Source organism: Carcharhinus amblyrhynchos, chromosome 1 (assembly GCF_965287045.1).
Source record: "Carcharhinus amblyrhynchos chromosome 1, sCarAmb.v2.hapA, whole genome shotgun sequence".
Lineage (NCBI taxonomy): Eukaryota > Metazoa > Chordata > Chondrichthyes > Carcharhiniformes > Carcharhinidae > Carcharhinus > Carcharhinus amblyrhynchos.
In genome coordinates this window covers 69,910,801-69,928,610 of record NC_137324.1, presented here as the reverse complement: position 1 = coordinate 69,928,610, position 17,810 = coordinate 69,910,801, and the positions used below count along the sequence as shown (strand labels likewise).

The following is a 17,810-nucleotide window of genomic DNA, read 5'->3' as shown; positions in this document are numbered from 1 at the left end:
TACAACATTTTCTGTGTCCACTTTGGCCCTTGAGGGGTCATATTCTCTCTCTAGTTATTCTTATTCCTTTAATATACTTAAAGAATCCCTTTGTATTCACCTTAATCCTCTCAGCCAAAGCTACCTCATGCCCCCTTTGTGCTCTCCTAATTTCCTTCTTGAATATACTCCTGTATCCCCTGTACACCCTCAGGGAATCCCTTGATTCCAGCTGCTTGTACTTGAGCCAGGCCTCCTCCTTTTTCCTGGTCAAAACCTCAATATGTTTTGTCATTGAGGGTTCCCTGCTCCTGCCAATCTTGCCCTTCACCCTAACAGGAATGTATGAACATTGAACTCTTAACTATTTCCCTTCTCTCACTTGCCGGAGGTCCCTTTGCCCTCAAACAAGCTACTCCAATCAACTCTTGCAAGCTCCTGTTTAATTCCATCAAAATTCGCCTTGCCCCAATTTAGAACTTGCACTTGTGGACCAGTTTTGGTCCTTTCCATAATTGTATTAATATTAATAGAACTATGGTCGCTGGTCCCAAAGTGGTCCCCCACCATTTCCTGTCACTTGCCCTGCCCTATTTCCCAAGAGTAGGTTAGGTTCTGCCCTTTCCCGAGTAGAACTCTCCACATCCTGAGGAAACTTTCCTGAACACACTTAACAAATTCCACCCCAGCTAAGCTCTTTACACTATGGCAGTCCCAGACTATGTTAGGAAAATTAAATTCCCCTACGATGACAACCCTATTACTCCTGCAAATCTCCCCAATCTCCCTGCACATTTGTTCTCCTAATTCCCGTTTACTATTTGGGGGCCAATAGTCCAGCCCCAATAAGGTCACCATCCCCTTCTTATTTTTTACTTCCACCCACAAAGTCTCACTGAATGATCCCTTGATTATTTCATCTCTGATTGCTGCCGTGCTTCCACATTTGTCCTGCCTAAAGCACCTGTACGCTGGAACATTGACTGCCAGTCTTGTTTCCTTAGCCATGTTTCAGGTATGGCTATAGTATCCCAGTCCCGCGTGCCTATCCATGCCCTGAATTCATCACCTTACCCGTCAGCCCTCTTGCATTGAAATAGATGCAATTTAATCTAATAGGTCTCCCCAATTCCTACCATGCTCCTACCTAGCATGTCTATTCAACTTGCCATTGCTGAATACTGCCTTCCTTTCAGCCTCTCATTTCCTTCCCTGCTGGTGAGGATCCCATCCCCCGCCAATCTAGTTTACACCCTCCCTTGTAGCACCAGCAAATCTGACCCCCAGGATATTGGTCCCCCTCCAGTTCAGATGCAATACATCCCTCTTAAACAGGTCACCTCTGCTCCAGAAAAGATCCCAATGATCTAAGACTCTGGATCGCTGCCCCCTGCACAGATTCTTTCGCCACACATTCATCTGCCATATTCTCCAGTTTTTACCCTCACTAGCACGTGGCACTGGAAGTAATCCAGAAATTGCCATCCTCAATGCCCTGCTTCTTAATCTTTTTCCTAACTCTCTGTAATCACTCGATTTCTGGTTGCTGACCCTCCACCTTGAGAATATTCTGCAGCCGCTCCAAGATATTCTTGACCCTGATACTCGGGAGGCAACTCACCATCCTGGTCTCCCGTTTGTGGGCACAGAATCTCACATCTGTCCCCCTAAACGTCAAGTCTCCGATCATCACAGTCCTGCTTTGAATTTGTTTACTGGTAGAATAGTGGAAGCAAAATCCTAAAATAATTTAGGGTATCATTAGAGACAAAGGCTGGAATTTTATTGCTTCATCTGCCCCGGAATCGGAACAGGTGAGGCTCACAGAACGGAATTCTCTGTTGGTCTCGAGCAGCATGTTACAAGCCTCACCTGAAACATGTTGTAAAATCCCGCCCAACAATGGGAGAGTCAGGGTTGCATGGATGTTCAGTATTAATGTCCAAAAATATCTTAATCTTCGTTATCCTCCCGTTGAATGTTGCTTGCCATTTTTATATATCTTTTATTTATCTGCTATTAGTTTTAATATTTTATTTCAGGCTTTCCCTTTTGATTTTTTGATGTGCTAATTTGCTTGGCTTGGATGTTTTCTTTTAACTGATGATGTGGAGATACCGGCATTGGAGTGGGGCGGACACAGTAAGAAGTCTCACAACACCAGGTTAAAGTCTAACCAGTTTATTTGGAATCACAAGCTTTTGGAGCTCTGCTCCTTCATCAGGTGAGTAAACCAATTGGACCTTAAACTGGTGTTGTGAGACTTCTTACTGTTCTTATTACTGTTAATAGCTGTCTTTTATGTCTTTGCATTCATTTAGATTTTTTTTAAATAAATTCATCTCTGCCTAGGTGCTGCTTTTAGATTTATTTAAGTTAGAAACCTTTAGCTCTTTGTCAATCCTTTTGATTTTGCCAACACTTTCTGAAGCACCGCACCGGGCAGTCTGAGCTCACCATATCTGTTCCTTCAGCTTGCCCCACACTATTAACTCCCAATGAAGGCTTGCCTCTCTCTTTGGTCATCCCTCCCCCTTTAATCTTACCAGGTTGCACTGCAGGTTTGTGTCATCCTCGATATTTTAAAGCATTGCCTCATTGCAGATTACCTCTGGTTATCATTAGGTAATTTGAGATGAAGTCTATTATCCACTCTGACAAATCTTTGGTGGTAACCTTCTGCTTCAGTGTGGGTGCTCTCTTATTTTAAAGTGTTCACTGGAGCCCTTCTGAAAGCAGCCGTCTAGGAAAAAGTGTATGTATTTTGTTGGGCCAAAATGTTTAAATTTCCCACTTATTTGTTTGGTATTTTCCCCCTTTAGTTGTGTGCCCCTTAATGTTGGCTATCACTGGGGAAAAATGCCAAATATGTGTTGTTGTAAGCAATTTGCCCCTTCTTGATTTATTTTAATCCCACCAAAGTGCCTTCTTGCCGTATGCCTTTCGTAGGAGCATAGTGAGTTGAACCACTATTGCTATTACTTAAAGGGCTTTCCCTAGTAATTTATTCCATGTGTCCATTATCTTTCCTGTGAAACAGTTCTGCCTGAATTCCCTATTTACCGCTAAAAGATTACACCAAAATCGGCATAATTTGTTTATTTAAAACTAAGTTCTAGATATTCAGTACATCTCATGTACATATTCAGGAACTAATAAAAATTCTATATTTGAAGAACGTTCCTACTTTTCACATTATTGGTTGATTAATTATGCTTAAAGGTAATCATACAAAGTTATATTTAAAAACTACAAATGTTTCTGTTTTATTTCCAGATTCCAATGAGATTGGCATTTCTTTACAGGAATTTTAAATTAATATGTTGACATTTTTTGCTACATTTGATGATATCATGAGTTCAGAAAAATCCACATTGATATTGCAGAATAAACAGTGATGGAAAATCTTGAACAAATGATGCAGAAATGGATATTTGTTATTTTCTTTCTCAAGTTAGTAGTTATTGCAGAGTCAGTAGCATGCATTTGAAAAGAACGCTGATGATTTTTAGTTATATAGTTTTAAACAGAATGTAAATGAAAGTTGTTACCTTTTCCAGAATTTTTTTAAAGCAAGCATGGTACATTTTAATGAATGCATTGTTTGGATTCAGCACATAGGGAAGAGATATGTTGATTCAGCATTAATATATGTTCAGTTGTGTGAAAACAGTTCAGACTTGATACGAGCTAAGATAAAGGCAAAATGTAGCGGAAGCTGTAATCTGAAACAAAAACAGAAAATGCTGGAAAATCTCAGCAGGTCTGACAGCATCTGTGGAGAGAGAATAGAGTCAACATTTCAAGTCTGGATGATCCTCTGTCAGGGCTGCTGAAGGATAGTCATGTGGAAATATGATGTTGTGGTGTTAACAATGACCTGGCTCAGAGGGCAGAGCTATATTAAAAGTTCCAGGAGACAGAGTGTTCAGGAAAGATAGGAAAAGAGTAGGGGTGGTGGTACTGATTAAGGAGAGCATTGCAGTGCTGGACAGAGTGGATGTCCCAGATGGTCAAAGGACAGAATCTATTTGGCTAAAGCTAAGGAACAAAAAAGATGTTATTACATTGCTTGTTTTAGTCACCAACTATTGGGAAATATGTAAAGGAACTGAGGGCTGAGGAACTGGTGTAGGAGGCAGGGTTTCCGAATCTTGGAGCAGGTACCTCTTCCTGGGGCAGGTGCGTTACACCTAAACTACAAGGGGACCAATATACTTGCAGGGAGGTTTGCTAGTGTTATTGGGAAACGTTTAAACTAGATTTGCATGAAGATGGGAACCAGAGTGCCAGAGCAGATAGTGGAGTGGGGGGTAAAAAGACAGGTTAGTTCAAGCAAAATCACAAATGGAAGGGTTGAGTGTGGTGGAAATAATCTTTTGAGGTGTGTCTATTACAATGCCAGGAGTATTGTGGCGAAGGCAGATGAGCTGAAGGCGTGAATTGACATGTGGAAATATGACATTATTACCATTAGTGAAACTTGGCTACAGGAGGGGCAGGACTGGCAGCTCAGTGTTCCAGGGTTACAATGTTTCAGGCGTGATAGAGACAGAGGGATAAAAGGTGGAAGGTTGGCATTGTTGGTCAGGGAAAATGTTACAGCGGTACTCAGGCAGGATAGATTAGGGAGCTTGTCTACAGAGGCCCTATGGGTGGAGCTGAGAAACAGGAAAGGTATGACCACATTAATGGGGTTGTATTATAGACGACTCAGTAGTCAGTGAGAATTGGAGGAGCAAATCAGCAGAGAGATAGCGGACAACTGCAAGAAACACAAAGTTGTGATAGTAGGGGATTTTAATTTTTCACATATAGATTGGGACTCGCATACTGTTAAAGGTTTAGACGGGGTAGAGTTTGTTAAATGTGTTCAGGAGCATTTTCTACATTAGAGGTGCCAACTCGGAGGATTCAATACTGGATCTCCTATTGGAAAATGAGTTAGGGCAGGTGATGGATGTGAGGGTGAGGGTACACTTTGGATCCAGTGATCATAATGCCATTAGATTCAACCTGATCATGGATAAGGATAGATCTGGTCCTTGGGTTGAAGTTCTGAACCGGAAAAAAGCCAAATTTGATGAAATGAGAAGGGTGATGAAATGAGATAGTGGTATGTGGATTGGCACAGACTGTTCTCTGGTAAGGATGTAAATGGAAAGTGGGAGGCCTTCAAAGGAGAAATTTTGAGAGTGCAGAGTTTGTATGTTCCTGTCAGGATTAAAGACAAAGTAATTAGGAATAAGGAACCTTGGTTCTTGAGGGAGATTGTAACACTGATTAAGAGGAAGAGAGAGTTGTGTGAAATGTACAGGCAGCAAGGAACAGATCAGATGCTCGAGGAGTATAAAAAGTGCAAGAAGCTACTTAAGAGGGAAATCAGGAGAGCTAAAAGAAGATATGAGGTTGCTTTGGCAGACAGAGTGAAGAAAAATCCAAAGAGCTTCTCTAGGTATGTAAGGAACAAAAGGATAGTGAGGGATAAAATTGGTCCTCTTGAAGACCAGAGTGGTAGACTGTATATGGAACCAAAAGAGATGGGGGAGATACTAAGTGGGTTTTTTGCATCCGTATTTACTGAGAAATGGGCATGGAGTCTATGGAAATAGAGCAAACAGAAAGGGAGATCATAGAACCTTTACAGATTAAAGGGGAGGAGGTGCTGGCTGTTTTGAGGCAAATCAGAGTGGATAAATTCCCAGGACTGGACGGGGTATTCCCACGGACCTTGAGGGAAGCTAGTGTTGAACTTGCAGGGGCCCTGGCAGACATTTAAAATGTCAGCAATCATGGGGGAGGCGCCGGATGATCGGAAGGTGGTTCATGTTGTTCCATTTTTTAAAAAAGGTTCCAAAGGAAATCCGGGAAATTATAGGCCAGTAAGTTTGACGTCGGTGGTGGGCAAGTTATTGGAAGGTGTGATAGGGATAGGACCTACAAATATTTGGATAGACAGGGGCTTATTAGGGAGAGTCAACATGACTTTATGCTCTATTAGAGTTTTTCGAGGGGGTTACCAGGAAAGTGGATAAAAGGAAGGTGGTGGATGTTGTTTACCTGGATTTCATGGGAGGTTATTTAGGAAAGTTGAGTCGCTAGGTATACATGGGGAGGTAGTAAATTGGATTAGACACTGGCTCAATGGAAGAAGCCAGAGAGTGGTTGTGGAGGATTGCTTCTCTGAGTGAAGGCCTGTGACTAGTGGAGTGTTGCAGGGATAGGTGTTGGGTGCAATGTTGTTTGTCATCTATATCAATGATCTGGATGATAATGTGGTAAATTGGATCAGCAAATTTGCTGGTGATACAAAGATTGGAAGTGTAGTGGACAGTGAGGAAGGTTTTCAAAGCTTGCAGAGGGATTTGGACCAACTAGAAAAATGGGCTGAAAAATGGCAAATGGAACTTAACGCAGACAGTGTGAGGTATTGCACTTTGGAAGGACAAACCAAAGTAGACCGTACAGGGTAAATGGCAGGACTCTGAAGAGTGCAGTTGAACAGAGGGATCTGGGAGGACAGGTACAGAATTCCCTAAAAGTGACATCACAGGTGGATAGGGTCATAAAGAGTGCTTTTGGTACATTGGCCTTTATAAATCAGAGCATTGAGTATAAAAGTTGGAGTGTTATGGTGAGGTTGTATAAGGCATTAGTGAGGCTGAATTTAGAGTATTGTGTACAGTTTTGGTCACCGAGTTACAGGAAGGATGTAAATAAGGTTGAAGGAGTGCAGAGAAGGTTCACAAGGATGTTGCCAGGACTTGAGAAGCTGAGTTACAGAGAGAGATTGAATAGGTTAGGACTTTATTCCCTGAAATATGGAAGAATGAGGGGAGAATTAATTGAGGTGTATAAGATTTTAATGGGTATAGATAGAGTGAATGCAAGCAGGCTTTTTCCACTGAGGCTACGGGAGTGAAAAACCAGAGGGCATGGGTTAAGGGTGAAAGGAGAAAAGTTGAAAGGGAATATTAGGGGGCATTTCTTCACGCAGAGAGTGGCGGGAGTGTGGAATGAGCTGCCGGATAAAGTGGTAAATGCGGGGTCACTTTTAATATTTAAGAAAAACTTGGAAGGTTCATGGATGAGAGGGGTGTGGAGGGATATAGTCCAAGTGCAAGTCAGTGGGACTAGGCGAAAAATGGTTTGGCATAGACAAGGGTCAAAAGGCCTGTTTCTGAGCTGTAATTTTCTATGGTTCTATGGAACACATTTGCAAGGAAATTAAAGAGAATTTCAAGAACTATAGAGTGATTATAATGAGGGACTTTAATTATCCCATTATAAACTGGGATAGTAGTAGTGTAAAAGCAAAGCGGGACGAGAGTTTTAAGAGTGTATTCAGTAGAGTTCTTTAGAGCAATACGTGTCCAATCCAATGGGAAAGGAGTTGCTGCTAGACCTGATTCATGGGAATAAGGTGGGCCAAGTGGATCGAGTGTCAGTGGGAGAACATTTTAGAGGACAGTAACCATTGTATTTCTGCTGGCTATGGAATTGGACAAGGAACAATCCAGAATAAGAATGATTAACTGGGGAAAGCCAACTTTCAATGGGATAAGAATGGATTAGGGCCAGATAAATTGGGATTAAAGGTTGGCAGGAAAAATAGTAACTGAACAACAGACTGCCTTTAAGGAAGAGAGTTCAAGTATGGTCAAGGCTTATTCCCTCAGGAGGGAAAGGTAGAGGAAACAAATCCAGAGGTGCCTGGATGATGAAAGAGCCAGAGGTTAAGATGAATTAGTAAGTGTGTGCTTACCTCAGATGTCAGGTGGATAATACAGAAGAGAACCAGGCTGAGCGTAGAAGATCCAAAGGGGAATTGAAAAAAATAAAAGAAGCAAAGGGAGAAAATGAGAAGAAACTGGAAGCCAACATAAAAGGGAATCAAAAGCTGTCCTTATATATATAAATAGCTGAATGGTGGTAAAGGGCAGAATGAAGTCAGTTTAGCACCATGCAGGGTTTTGAACTGACTAGGAGGAGGTATCAAATTGGCAGGCTGTACTTAAAATTTATAAGGCACAAGGACCAGTATCCAAGGATACTGAGGGAAATGAGAATGGAAATTGCAGAGGAACTTTCCATAATCTTTTTCACTCTTTCTTAAACTCAGAGGTGATGCCAGTGGACTGAAGAATTGCAAATGTTATATCTAATTTAAAAAAGTGCAAAGATAAGCCCAGCGACCGCAGGCTAGTCAGTTTAACCCCAGTAGTGCAGAAGCTTTTAGAAACAACTATTTGGGATAAAATTAACAGTCACTTGGGCAAACTTAATTAAAGAACGTTAGCATGAATTTGTTAAGGGAAAATGATGTTTAACTAACTTGTGGAGTTTTTTAAAGTGGTAAGAGGGAAGACTAATGAAAGTAATGCTGCTGGTGTGGTGTGGACATGCTTTTCTAAAACTGCCACATATAGACTTGAGAGAAAAGTTAGAGCTGATAGAATAAAAGGGACGGTAGAAATATGGATACAAAATTGGCCGAGTGACAAGAAATAGAGAGTAGTGGTCCTCCGCTCTTTTTTTTCAGACTGGGGAAGGTTTATATTGGAGATCCCCAGGGATTGGTTTTAGGAGCACTGCTCTTCCTGTTTTATATAAATGATCTAAACCCTGGTGTATAAGGCACAATTTGAAAATTTGCAGATGAAATGGAATTTGGAAATATTGTGAAGCATGAAAAGGATAATGGAAAACTTCAAAAGGACATGAGCAGCTTGATGGAAATCATGGACAAGTGGCAGATGAAATTTAACATAGATTGAATTTTGGTAGGAAGAATGAAGAGAAACAATATTTAAAAAGGATAGAATTCTAAAGGGAGTGCAGGAGCAGAGAGAGCTGGGTGTATACGTGCATAAATCATTGTAGGTGGAAGGACAAGTTGAGAGAGCGGTTAATAAAGCATATGGCATTCTAGGCTTTATCAATAAGGGCATTGGTACAAGAGCAAGAAAGTTATTTTAAATCTGTATAAAGCACTGGCCCAGATTTTCAAGAGGAAGCAATCATCATCAGACTGATGATGAGTCAAATTCAGTGTGCATGGAAGCTGGAGCGCACCTGCTTCAATGCAAGGAGTATAACAGGTAACAGTAAGAAGTCTTATATCACCAGGTTAAAGTCCAACAGGTTTATTTGGAATCATGAGCTTTCAGAGCACTGCTACTTCATCACCTGGTCTTGTGAGACTTCTTACTGTGCCCTTCCCAGTCCAACACCGACATGTCCACATTATAACTGGTGAGACAGTTGAGACATGCATGAAATTTGGATGTGATTGCGGTAACGGAGGCTTATTTAAAAGAGGGACAGGATTGGCAGCTAAGTGTTCTGCAATGTGGGTGCTTTAGGCGAGACAGAGGGGAAGGCAAAAGAGGTGGGGGAATTGCAGTACTGGTTAGGGAACATATCACAGCTGTACACATGATGGACACCATGAAAGAATTAAGTAATGAGACACTTTGGGTAGAGCTCAGAGGCAGGAAGGGGGCAGTCACTATGATGGGGGTGTACTACAAATCTCCCAACAGCTCACAGGAAGTTGAAGAACAGATATGTAAGCAGATTCTGGACTGATGTAGAAATAATAGGGTCGTTGCAGTGGGAGATTTAATTTTCCTCATATTGATTGGAAATCCCTGAGGAGCCCAGATGGTGAGGAATTTGATTAGTGTGCCCAGGAACAATATGTAAATAGTATACTGGACCTAGTACTAGGGAATGAGCCCGACGAGATCATCAAAGTTGCTATGGGGTGACATGTGGCAAATAGTGACTACAATTCCGTAGGTTTTTGGATACTGATGGAAAAGGACAAGTGTTGTCCTAGAATTAAGATGCTAAATTGGGGGAAGGCTAACTACAAACAGATTAGGCAGAATTTGGAGGCTGTTGTTTGGGAGAGCTATTTGAGGGTAAATCCACATTTGGCATGTGGGAGTCTTTTAATGAGCAGGACAGGCACATACCTGTGAAAAGGAAGGATAGGAAAGGCAGGATTCAGGAACTGTGGTTGACCAGGGAAATCGTGAGTCCAGTCAAAAGAAAAGGGTGCAGGCAAAATTTTTATAATTTCACACCAGAATTATAGGGAGTGGGATAGCTTGATCTTGGGGTTGGACATAGCTTGGCACAACATTGAGGGCCGAAGGGCCTGTACTGTGCTGTAATGTTCTATGTTCTATGAGGTCCAGGCGGTTAAAAACAGATGAAGCACTTGAAGAGCTCAAGTAGGGAGTTAGAAGGGCAAAAAGGGGTCATGAAATGTCCTTGGCAGGCAGAATTAAGGAGTATCCCATAGCATTTTATACATATATTAGGAACAAGAGGGTAGCTAGAAAAAGAGTTGGTCCACTCAAGGACAAAGGAGGGAAATTTTGCATGGAACCAAAAGAAGTGGGTGAGATCGTTAATGAGTACTTTGCATCGGTATGCACAAAGGAAAGGGACATGTTGATTGATGGTGTCTTGGAGGAGTAAGTGAACCCTCCAGAGCACATCATCATTACCAAGGAGAGAGTGTTAGGTGTATTAAAAAGCATTAAACTAGACTAATCCCCAGGGCCAGGTGGCACCTATCCGAGATGACTGAGGGAGACAAAAGAGGAAATTACTGGGCCTTTAACTGAAATCTTTGTTTCCTCATTGGCTACAGGTGAGACCCCAGAGGAGTGTAGGATAGCCAATGTTGTCCTGTTATATAAGAAGGGTAGCAAGGATAACCCAGGTAATTATAGGCCAGTGAGCTTGACGTCAGTGGTGGTGAAATTGTTGGAGAAGATTCTCAGGGATAGGATCTGTACACATTTGGAACTGAATGGTCTTATTATCAACAGACAGGTTGATTTTGTACGAGGAAGTCATGTCTCAGTAGTTTGATTGAGCTTTTTGAGAAGGTGACAGAAATGATTGATGAGAGATGGGCTGTGGATGTTGTCTACATTGATTTTAGTAAAACATTTGATGAGGTCCCTCATGGCAGGCTGGTGCAAAAGGTTAAATCACATATGATTAAAGATGAACTAGCTAGATGGACTCAGAACTGGTTTGGCCACAGAATGTGGAGATGCCGGCATTGGACTGGGGTAAACACAGTAAGAAATCTCATAACACCAGGTTAAGGTCCAACGAGACCTTGGACCATATCCCTCCACACCCCTCTCATCCATGAACCCATCCAAGTTTTTCTTAAATGTTAAAAGTGACCCTGCATTTACCACTTTATCCGGCATCTCATTCCACACTCCCACCACTCTCTGCTTGAAGAAGCCCCCCCTAATAGTCCCTTTAAACTTTTCTCCTTTCACTCTTAACCCATGCCCTCTGGTTTTTTTCTCCCCTAGCCTCAGTGGAAAATGCCTGCTTGCATTCACTCTATCTATATCCAGATGGCAGATGAAATTTAATCTGACAAATCTGAGCTGATGCATTTTGGTATATCCAATTCAGGTGGGAGCTACAAAATAAATGTCAGAACTAACAGGAGCATAGAAACACAGAGAGATCTGGCAGTACAGATTCACAGATCCTTAGAGGTGGTAGCACCGTTGGAAAAGCTGGTGAAGAAAGCATGTGGCATGCTTGCCTTCATCGGCCAGGGCATCGTGTGTAAAAGTTGGCAAATTATGTTACAGTTATATAAAAAATTGGTTAGGCCACATTTGGAATACTGTGTCCAATTCTGGTTACCACACTACCAGAAGAATGTGGATACTTTGGAAGGTGTACAGAAAGATTTAGCAGGACATTGCCAGGGTATTAGCTATAAGGAGAGATTGAATAAACTGGGATTGTCCTCCCTGGAAAGACAGAGGCTGAGGGGGTGACCTGATAGAAGGTTATAAAATTATGAGGGGTATAGATGAGGTGAACAGTTGGAAGCTTTTTCCCAGGGCAGCAATGACAATTACAAGGGCGCACAAGTTCAAAGTAAGAGGGGAAAGGTTCACTAGAGAAGTGCGGGAGAAGTCTTTTACACAGAGGGCAGTGGGGGCCTGCACTGCCACGTGAGGCAGACATGTTAGTGACATTTAAGACTTATCTGGATAGACACATGAACAGGTGGAGATAGAAAGATACAGGTGGTTGGTCTAAATAGAACAACGTGATCAGTGCAGGGTTGGTGGGCTCAAGGGCCTGTTCCAATGCTGTACCGTTCTTTGTTCTATTGCTGCTCCATTCCTACTTTTCTCCACCCCGACACTGCTCTGCATTTCTGGCCGTGTCTCTCTAGCTCAGTTTCAAAAAATTCCTTTGCAGCACTGTAGCATCTGGGAAAGACTGGACATGCCCTACTTTTAATGGCTAGCTAATGGGGATGGTGGTGAATGGGTAAGTGGATGAATGAATAAGTGGATAGGATGATAGGATGAGTAGATGGGTGATGTCGGTGGGTTGGGTAGCAGCTGGGCATGATGGTAGGGTGGCAGATGGGTGGGGTGGATAGGTGGTCACATCTTGGGGTAGTCAGGTAGTGAGGAGCAGGTGATTGGTCTGTTTGCAACATTGGAAGGAGCTATTGGTTTGTTTCGGGGCTCAAGGGAGTAATCAGATGGTCAGATTGGGGAACGATGGGGAGTTATCGGTGCATGAGGGGGTTAGTTGGGAGGTCACAAGCAAGGAATTGGGGGGAGGCGTTCATTGTGTAAAGTCAATTGTATCATAACCAAAGAATTAGGCTCAGATTTTTCTGTCTCCACACTTCTTGTGTGACCATTCAAATAAGCTGTCGGAGCTGTCCAAAGTCTTCAACTTTGACACTGAGTTGAAGATTTAAAGAGGGCTCTGTGGAATTGAGAAATTGCCCATTGGAAGTTCAAACTTCCCAGACAATTCCCATGATGATCGGCACATTGGCATTCCATTGGATTGTCTCTGATGATCTGGATAGCAGCAGATCTGATCTCCACTGTGGTATTGGGTCCAGTTCTGGCATCACATTTTAGGAAGGTTGCAAAGGTATCAGAGAGAGTGCAGAAAAGCATCTTGAGGATGGTTTCAAACATGAAGAACTTTAGTTCTGTTCAGATAGATTGGAGAAGTTAAAACTGTTGAGAGGAGAATTGACAGAAATATTCAATACCATGAAGTACCTGGGTGGAATAAGTAGAGAGAATCTGTTCCCACTGAAGGAAGGATTGAGAACAAGAGGACATAGATTTAAAGCAGTCGGGAAAAGAAGCAATAGCTACATGAGGGAAAATGTTTTCATTCAGCAAATGGATAGGATCTGGAATACACTACCTGTGTATGTGGAGGAGGCAGGGGCAATGGAAGATTTCAAGAAGGAATTAGATCATTAACTTAAAGAAAGAAAATTACAGGGTTCTGAGAAAAAGGCAATGGCGACATTAGGTAAATTGCTCCTGCAGAGGACCAGCATAGGCACCATGGGTCAAAAGGCCCCCTTCTGTACTGTAACTATTCACTGATTCTATGGAATGTCATAACATTTGTGAGCAGGATCAGGAGCATTCTACTTCTAATAACTCTATCACCAAGAGTCTAAGGAAGGGACTCTTCACAGAGTCAAGATGATTCCGCAGTGCTTTAAAATGGCGGGTAGGATGTAGATACAGAAGTTCCACCCCCATTGCTGACTCATCCAAATTTTGCTGGAAGGAGATCCAAAATCAGCAAACCCATTTGAACATTGGGCTAAGTTCACATCAATACATTTTTTTTGATCAACAAGCCTTAATCCACATTGTGAGAGTCACAAACTGATGGAGCAGGTGTATGGGCAGATGTGTTTAAGTATCATGACCTGAAGTTTTTAAGCCCCTTGCTCTTGAGGTGTGAAGAAAACTGGTTTAAGCTGTCAATGAGAGTTAAAATAGTTAACTGCTTTGTTTGATAGGCCATCAGGTGTAGGTTAGAAAAAGACATGAATACCTGTTCCATAATTTCAGTAGTGTTCTTTGTTGACATATCTCAAGGACTAATATTATGTCAGTTAGAATGCTTGGCAAAGCTTCAAACGCTACAAAAGCACTTATCTCAGCAGGGGATTCTAGGTTTTTGAGTTTAAATGATGAGCTATCTACAATATAACTACTTAACCATCAAAGTACACAAGGAGATATAAAACTTTGAATGGATTTCAGGAATGGAAGTTTTATTCACTATTAAATGCGTAGGAGTTAAAGGTGTATTAGATTATTAGAAGTTATTTTATTTTCATCCCCCATGGTTCATAAGATCTTCCAATGTTGGGTGCTATGTAAGTGGCTAGGGAAGTGATATGGGGGGAGCGTGAGGGGGCATGGAGTGAGGATTGGGCCTTGAGTTGGCATGGAGGTGAAATGGGGGTATGAGGGGGCATGGGGGTGGTGGAGGGGATGGTCAGTGATATTGGCGGGGTGTGCATGAGCGCTGCTGGGTCTAACAGCTTCCAAAGCAACTGGAATGAAGAACCAAGACAAGATGAGCCTTCTAGCCAGCCCATCTGGGCACTCGCCTGCCCCCATAGCCAACTTGAGACACCTGAATCCATCTTGCCCTTGCCTCCCTGAGAAGTCAGTCTAACAGGGTCCTCAAATTAGGATATTTCCCTACTCCAGCTACCTGCCTTGGTTGTAAGAATCCAACCCTAATACTTGAGCAAAAGTGTTTGATGTTTATCCTTTTAAGTGTACAATTTGTCAGGATAAGGATTACTAATTGCTACAATTCATTATTGCTTAATCTGTTAGTGTGTTCACACTCTGCCAGTTGAATAACTAATTCTGTGTATTCTGGTCTCTTACAGTGGTGTTATCAAGGTGAATGTGTGTCTTTTGGTACTTGGCCTCAGAGTGTAGATGGAGGCTGGGGACCATGGTCCTTATGGGGAGAATGCAGTAGAACATGTGGGGGAGGAGTCTCCTCATCTCTGAGGCACTGTGACAGTCCAGCGTAAGTAACTAAAGTAAGCCAGAGCAAAAAGACATATTTGAAAATGACACAGTAACTTTATTTCATATGTTCTCTCTAACAAGGATCAGAAGTTGCAACTGAAAAATAAAACTGAATATATTAATATTTTACAATTGCTTTTTACCACTTCTGACTAATGCTGTTTATCGCAAATCTGTGGTCAGGGACAATAGTTTAAAAGTCAGAATAATGGTCAGAGGCAATAGCATGATTTGGATAATATGCCGAATGTAGTATCATCAATTGCGGTTGTAGGAGAGGCAATAGTGTAGTGGTATTGTCACTGAGCTAGTAATCCAAAGACCCAGGGTAATGCCCTGGGGACCCACGGTCAATTTGGAGCAGTTTGAATTCAATAAAAAAGTCTGGAATGAAAAGTCTAATAACGACCCTAAAACCGTTGCTTATTATCATAAAACCCATCTGATTCACTGATGTAGGAAAAGAAATCTGCCATCCTTAACCTGGAATGGCTTACATGTGGTTCACTTTAAAATGCTTGACTGACTTCAAATCAGGGATGGGCATTGAATGCTGGCCTTGCCCATATCCTATGAATTATTTCAAAATGCAGCTGAACTCTGCATTTAGAAGCTGGCATCACTGCAGCACATCCATGAGGTTGAAAGCTTCATGGAGAGCACATTTAAAGATTGGTCACCTGCAACCTGAGACTACACAGGAAGGTAGGGAATTGTTGAACACCACGCAATCAAGAAGAAAACAAGCAGGAGTCTCCTGAGTGTATCCCGGTATTCTGCTCTGAATACTGATGAGACTGATGGTACATCCAGGGATTGCAGCCAGAACTAGGTCCATGGCAGATTTGGGAAATAGGAGAGGGCAAACAAAAGGTGGGCAAGAAATTACAAAGTAATTTTTTTTAGGGGCAGCTTCCACTCCATGTCCTGTGAAAGAAGCACAGAAACCCTGAGGAGATGGCAGCGAGGGTGTTTGTGCCATTTCTGCTGAAGTTATAGGAAAATCTCTATAATAATTATATTTTATATAATTATATTTTACTGTACAATTTAGCATAGATATGTACCCAAGGACTGTAGACTGGCCAATGTGATACCCTTCTTCCCAAAGGGAGCCAGAACTAATCAGGTGATTATGGGTCAATTAGCTTAACAGCTGTAGTAGGAAAAGTTCTAGAATCTTGAATTAGAAATTTCTAAACGTGGTTAACAAAATAATTAAAGCAGCTAAAAATGAATTTCATAGAACATAGAACATTACAGCGCAGTACAGGCCCTTTGGCCCTCGATGTTGCACTGACCAGTGGAACCAATCTATTGACCCTCTAACCTAAACTATTCCAATGTTATCCATATGCCTATCCACTGACCATTTGAATGCCCTTAAAGTTGACGAGTTCACAACTGCTGCAGGCAGGGCATTCCACGCCCCTACTACCCTCTGAGTAAAGAACCTACCTCTAACATCCATCCTATAATTACGCCCCCTTAATTTACAGCTATGTCCCCTCGTGTTAGCCATCACCATCCGAGGAAAAAGGCTCTCACTGTCCACCCTATCTAATCCTCTGATCATCTTGTATGCCTCAATTAGGTCACCCCTCAACCTTCTTCTTTCTAACGAAAACAACCTCAAGTCCCTCAGCCTTTCCTCATAAGACCTTCCCACCATACCAGGCAACATCCTGGTAAACCTCCTCTGCACCCTTTCCAATGCCTCCACATCTTTCTTATAATGCGGCAACCAGAACTGTACGCAATACTCCAAGTGCAGCCGCACCAGAGTTTTGTACAGTTGCAACATGACCTCACGGCTCCGAAATTCAATCCCTCTACCAATAAAAGCTAACACACCCTACGCCTTCTTAACAACCTCATCAACCTGGGTGCCAACTTTCAGGGATCTATGCACATGTACACCGAGATCTCTCTGCTCGTTGACACTACCAAGAGTCCTTCCATTAGCCCTATATTCTGTACTCCTGTTATTCTTACCAAAGTGAATCACCTCACACTTTTTCAGAAAAGAAGCTTGCGCTTAATGAATATGGTAATATTCTTCAAGGAAATTATAAGTCTGGGCCAATATGAGAAAGGTCAGGAAGTCCAATTAACAGAAAATAGGCAAACTTTGGGTGAATTTTGACTCAGACCCTTTTCCTGATCCTTGGCAGTGAATTGGATGTTCTCCTAGGGCAAGGATGATGAAGATTTGCCCACAAATGACTTCAGTTCATGGATCTGTTCATGAAACCTACTCAGGAAAAAATATGCATTGCGACACTTTTTAAATTACGTTATGAAAAAATAGGGAGAATGTTAAGAAAAAATCATGTAAATAGTGCTTCATGAATATGTAGCAAATTGTTTGTAACTAACTGTCCAAATCTTAGTTCATGGAATATATTGTATTGATGTGAAGCACAGATTATTGTTTCACAATGTTTTTTCTCCAAACTACTTCTTCTCCAAATCCGTAACTTTGGCAGAGTTTTGGCAGGAAGCCCATTTACTTGTGCAGAGGGGTGTTCCACTAATCCTCTGTCAAAGTTATGCAGCAGAGCAGGCGAAACTGTAAAAAAAAACTCTTGCCTTAACATTTTTCAAACTTTTATCTACCTTTCTTTAATATCCTTTTCAGTAATTTAGTGCATGCAGCAGCACTGTCCACACTTAAAAATAGTTAAATACATTTCTATTTAAATTATCTTGTTCTTTTTCCCATTGGTCGCTTACTAATGAGATAGCTGGACTCAGCTTTTTACCTTATATGGGCTAACTCTTGTCACCAAGATGCTAAAGTAGTGGATAACGTGATCTATCCAAATTCAGTAATGTTTGGATGCTGCCCTATGGGAAATGCTTAAAGCAGTAGCTCCAAAAGATTTCAACAAAAACGTGCTAAGCTTGAATCACCAA

At 41.9% G+C, this 17,810-nt stretch overlaps 1 protein-coding gene across 3 annotated transcripts in view; it reads left to right on the top strand.

Moving 5' to 3' along the window:
- Positions 1-17,810, top strand: part of adamts6 (ADAM metallopeptidase with thrombospondin type 1 motif, 6) — a 286,378-nt gene that overhangs the window by 195,338 nt on the left and 73,230 nt on the right. For all 3 annotated transcript variants that reach the window (XM_080186565.1, XM_080186557.1, XM_080186560.1), the window contains exon 13: positions 14,744-14,889. In XM_080186565.1, coding sequence (XP_080042691.1) covers positions 14,744-14,889 — 146 coding nt within the window. The remainder of the gene's footprint in view (positions 1-14,743; positions 14,890-17,810) is intronic.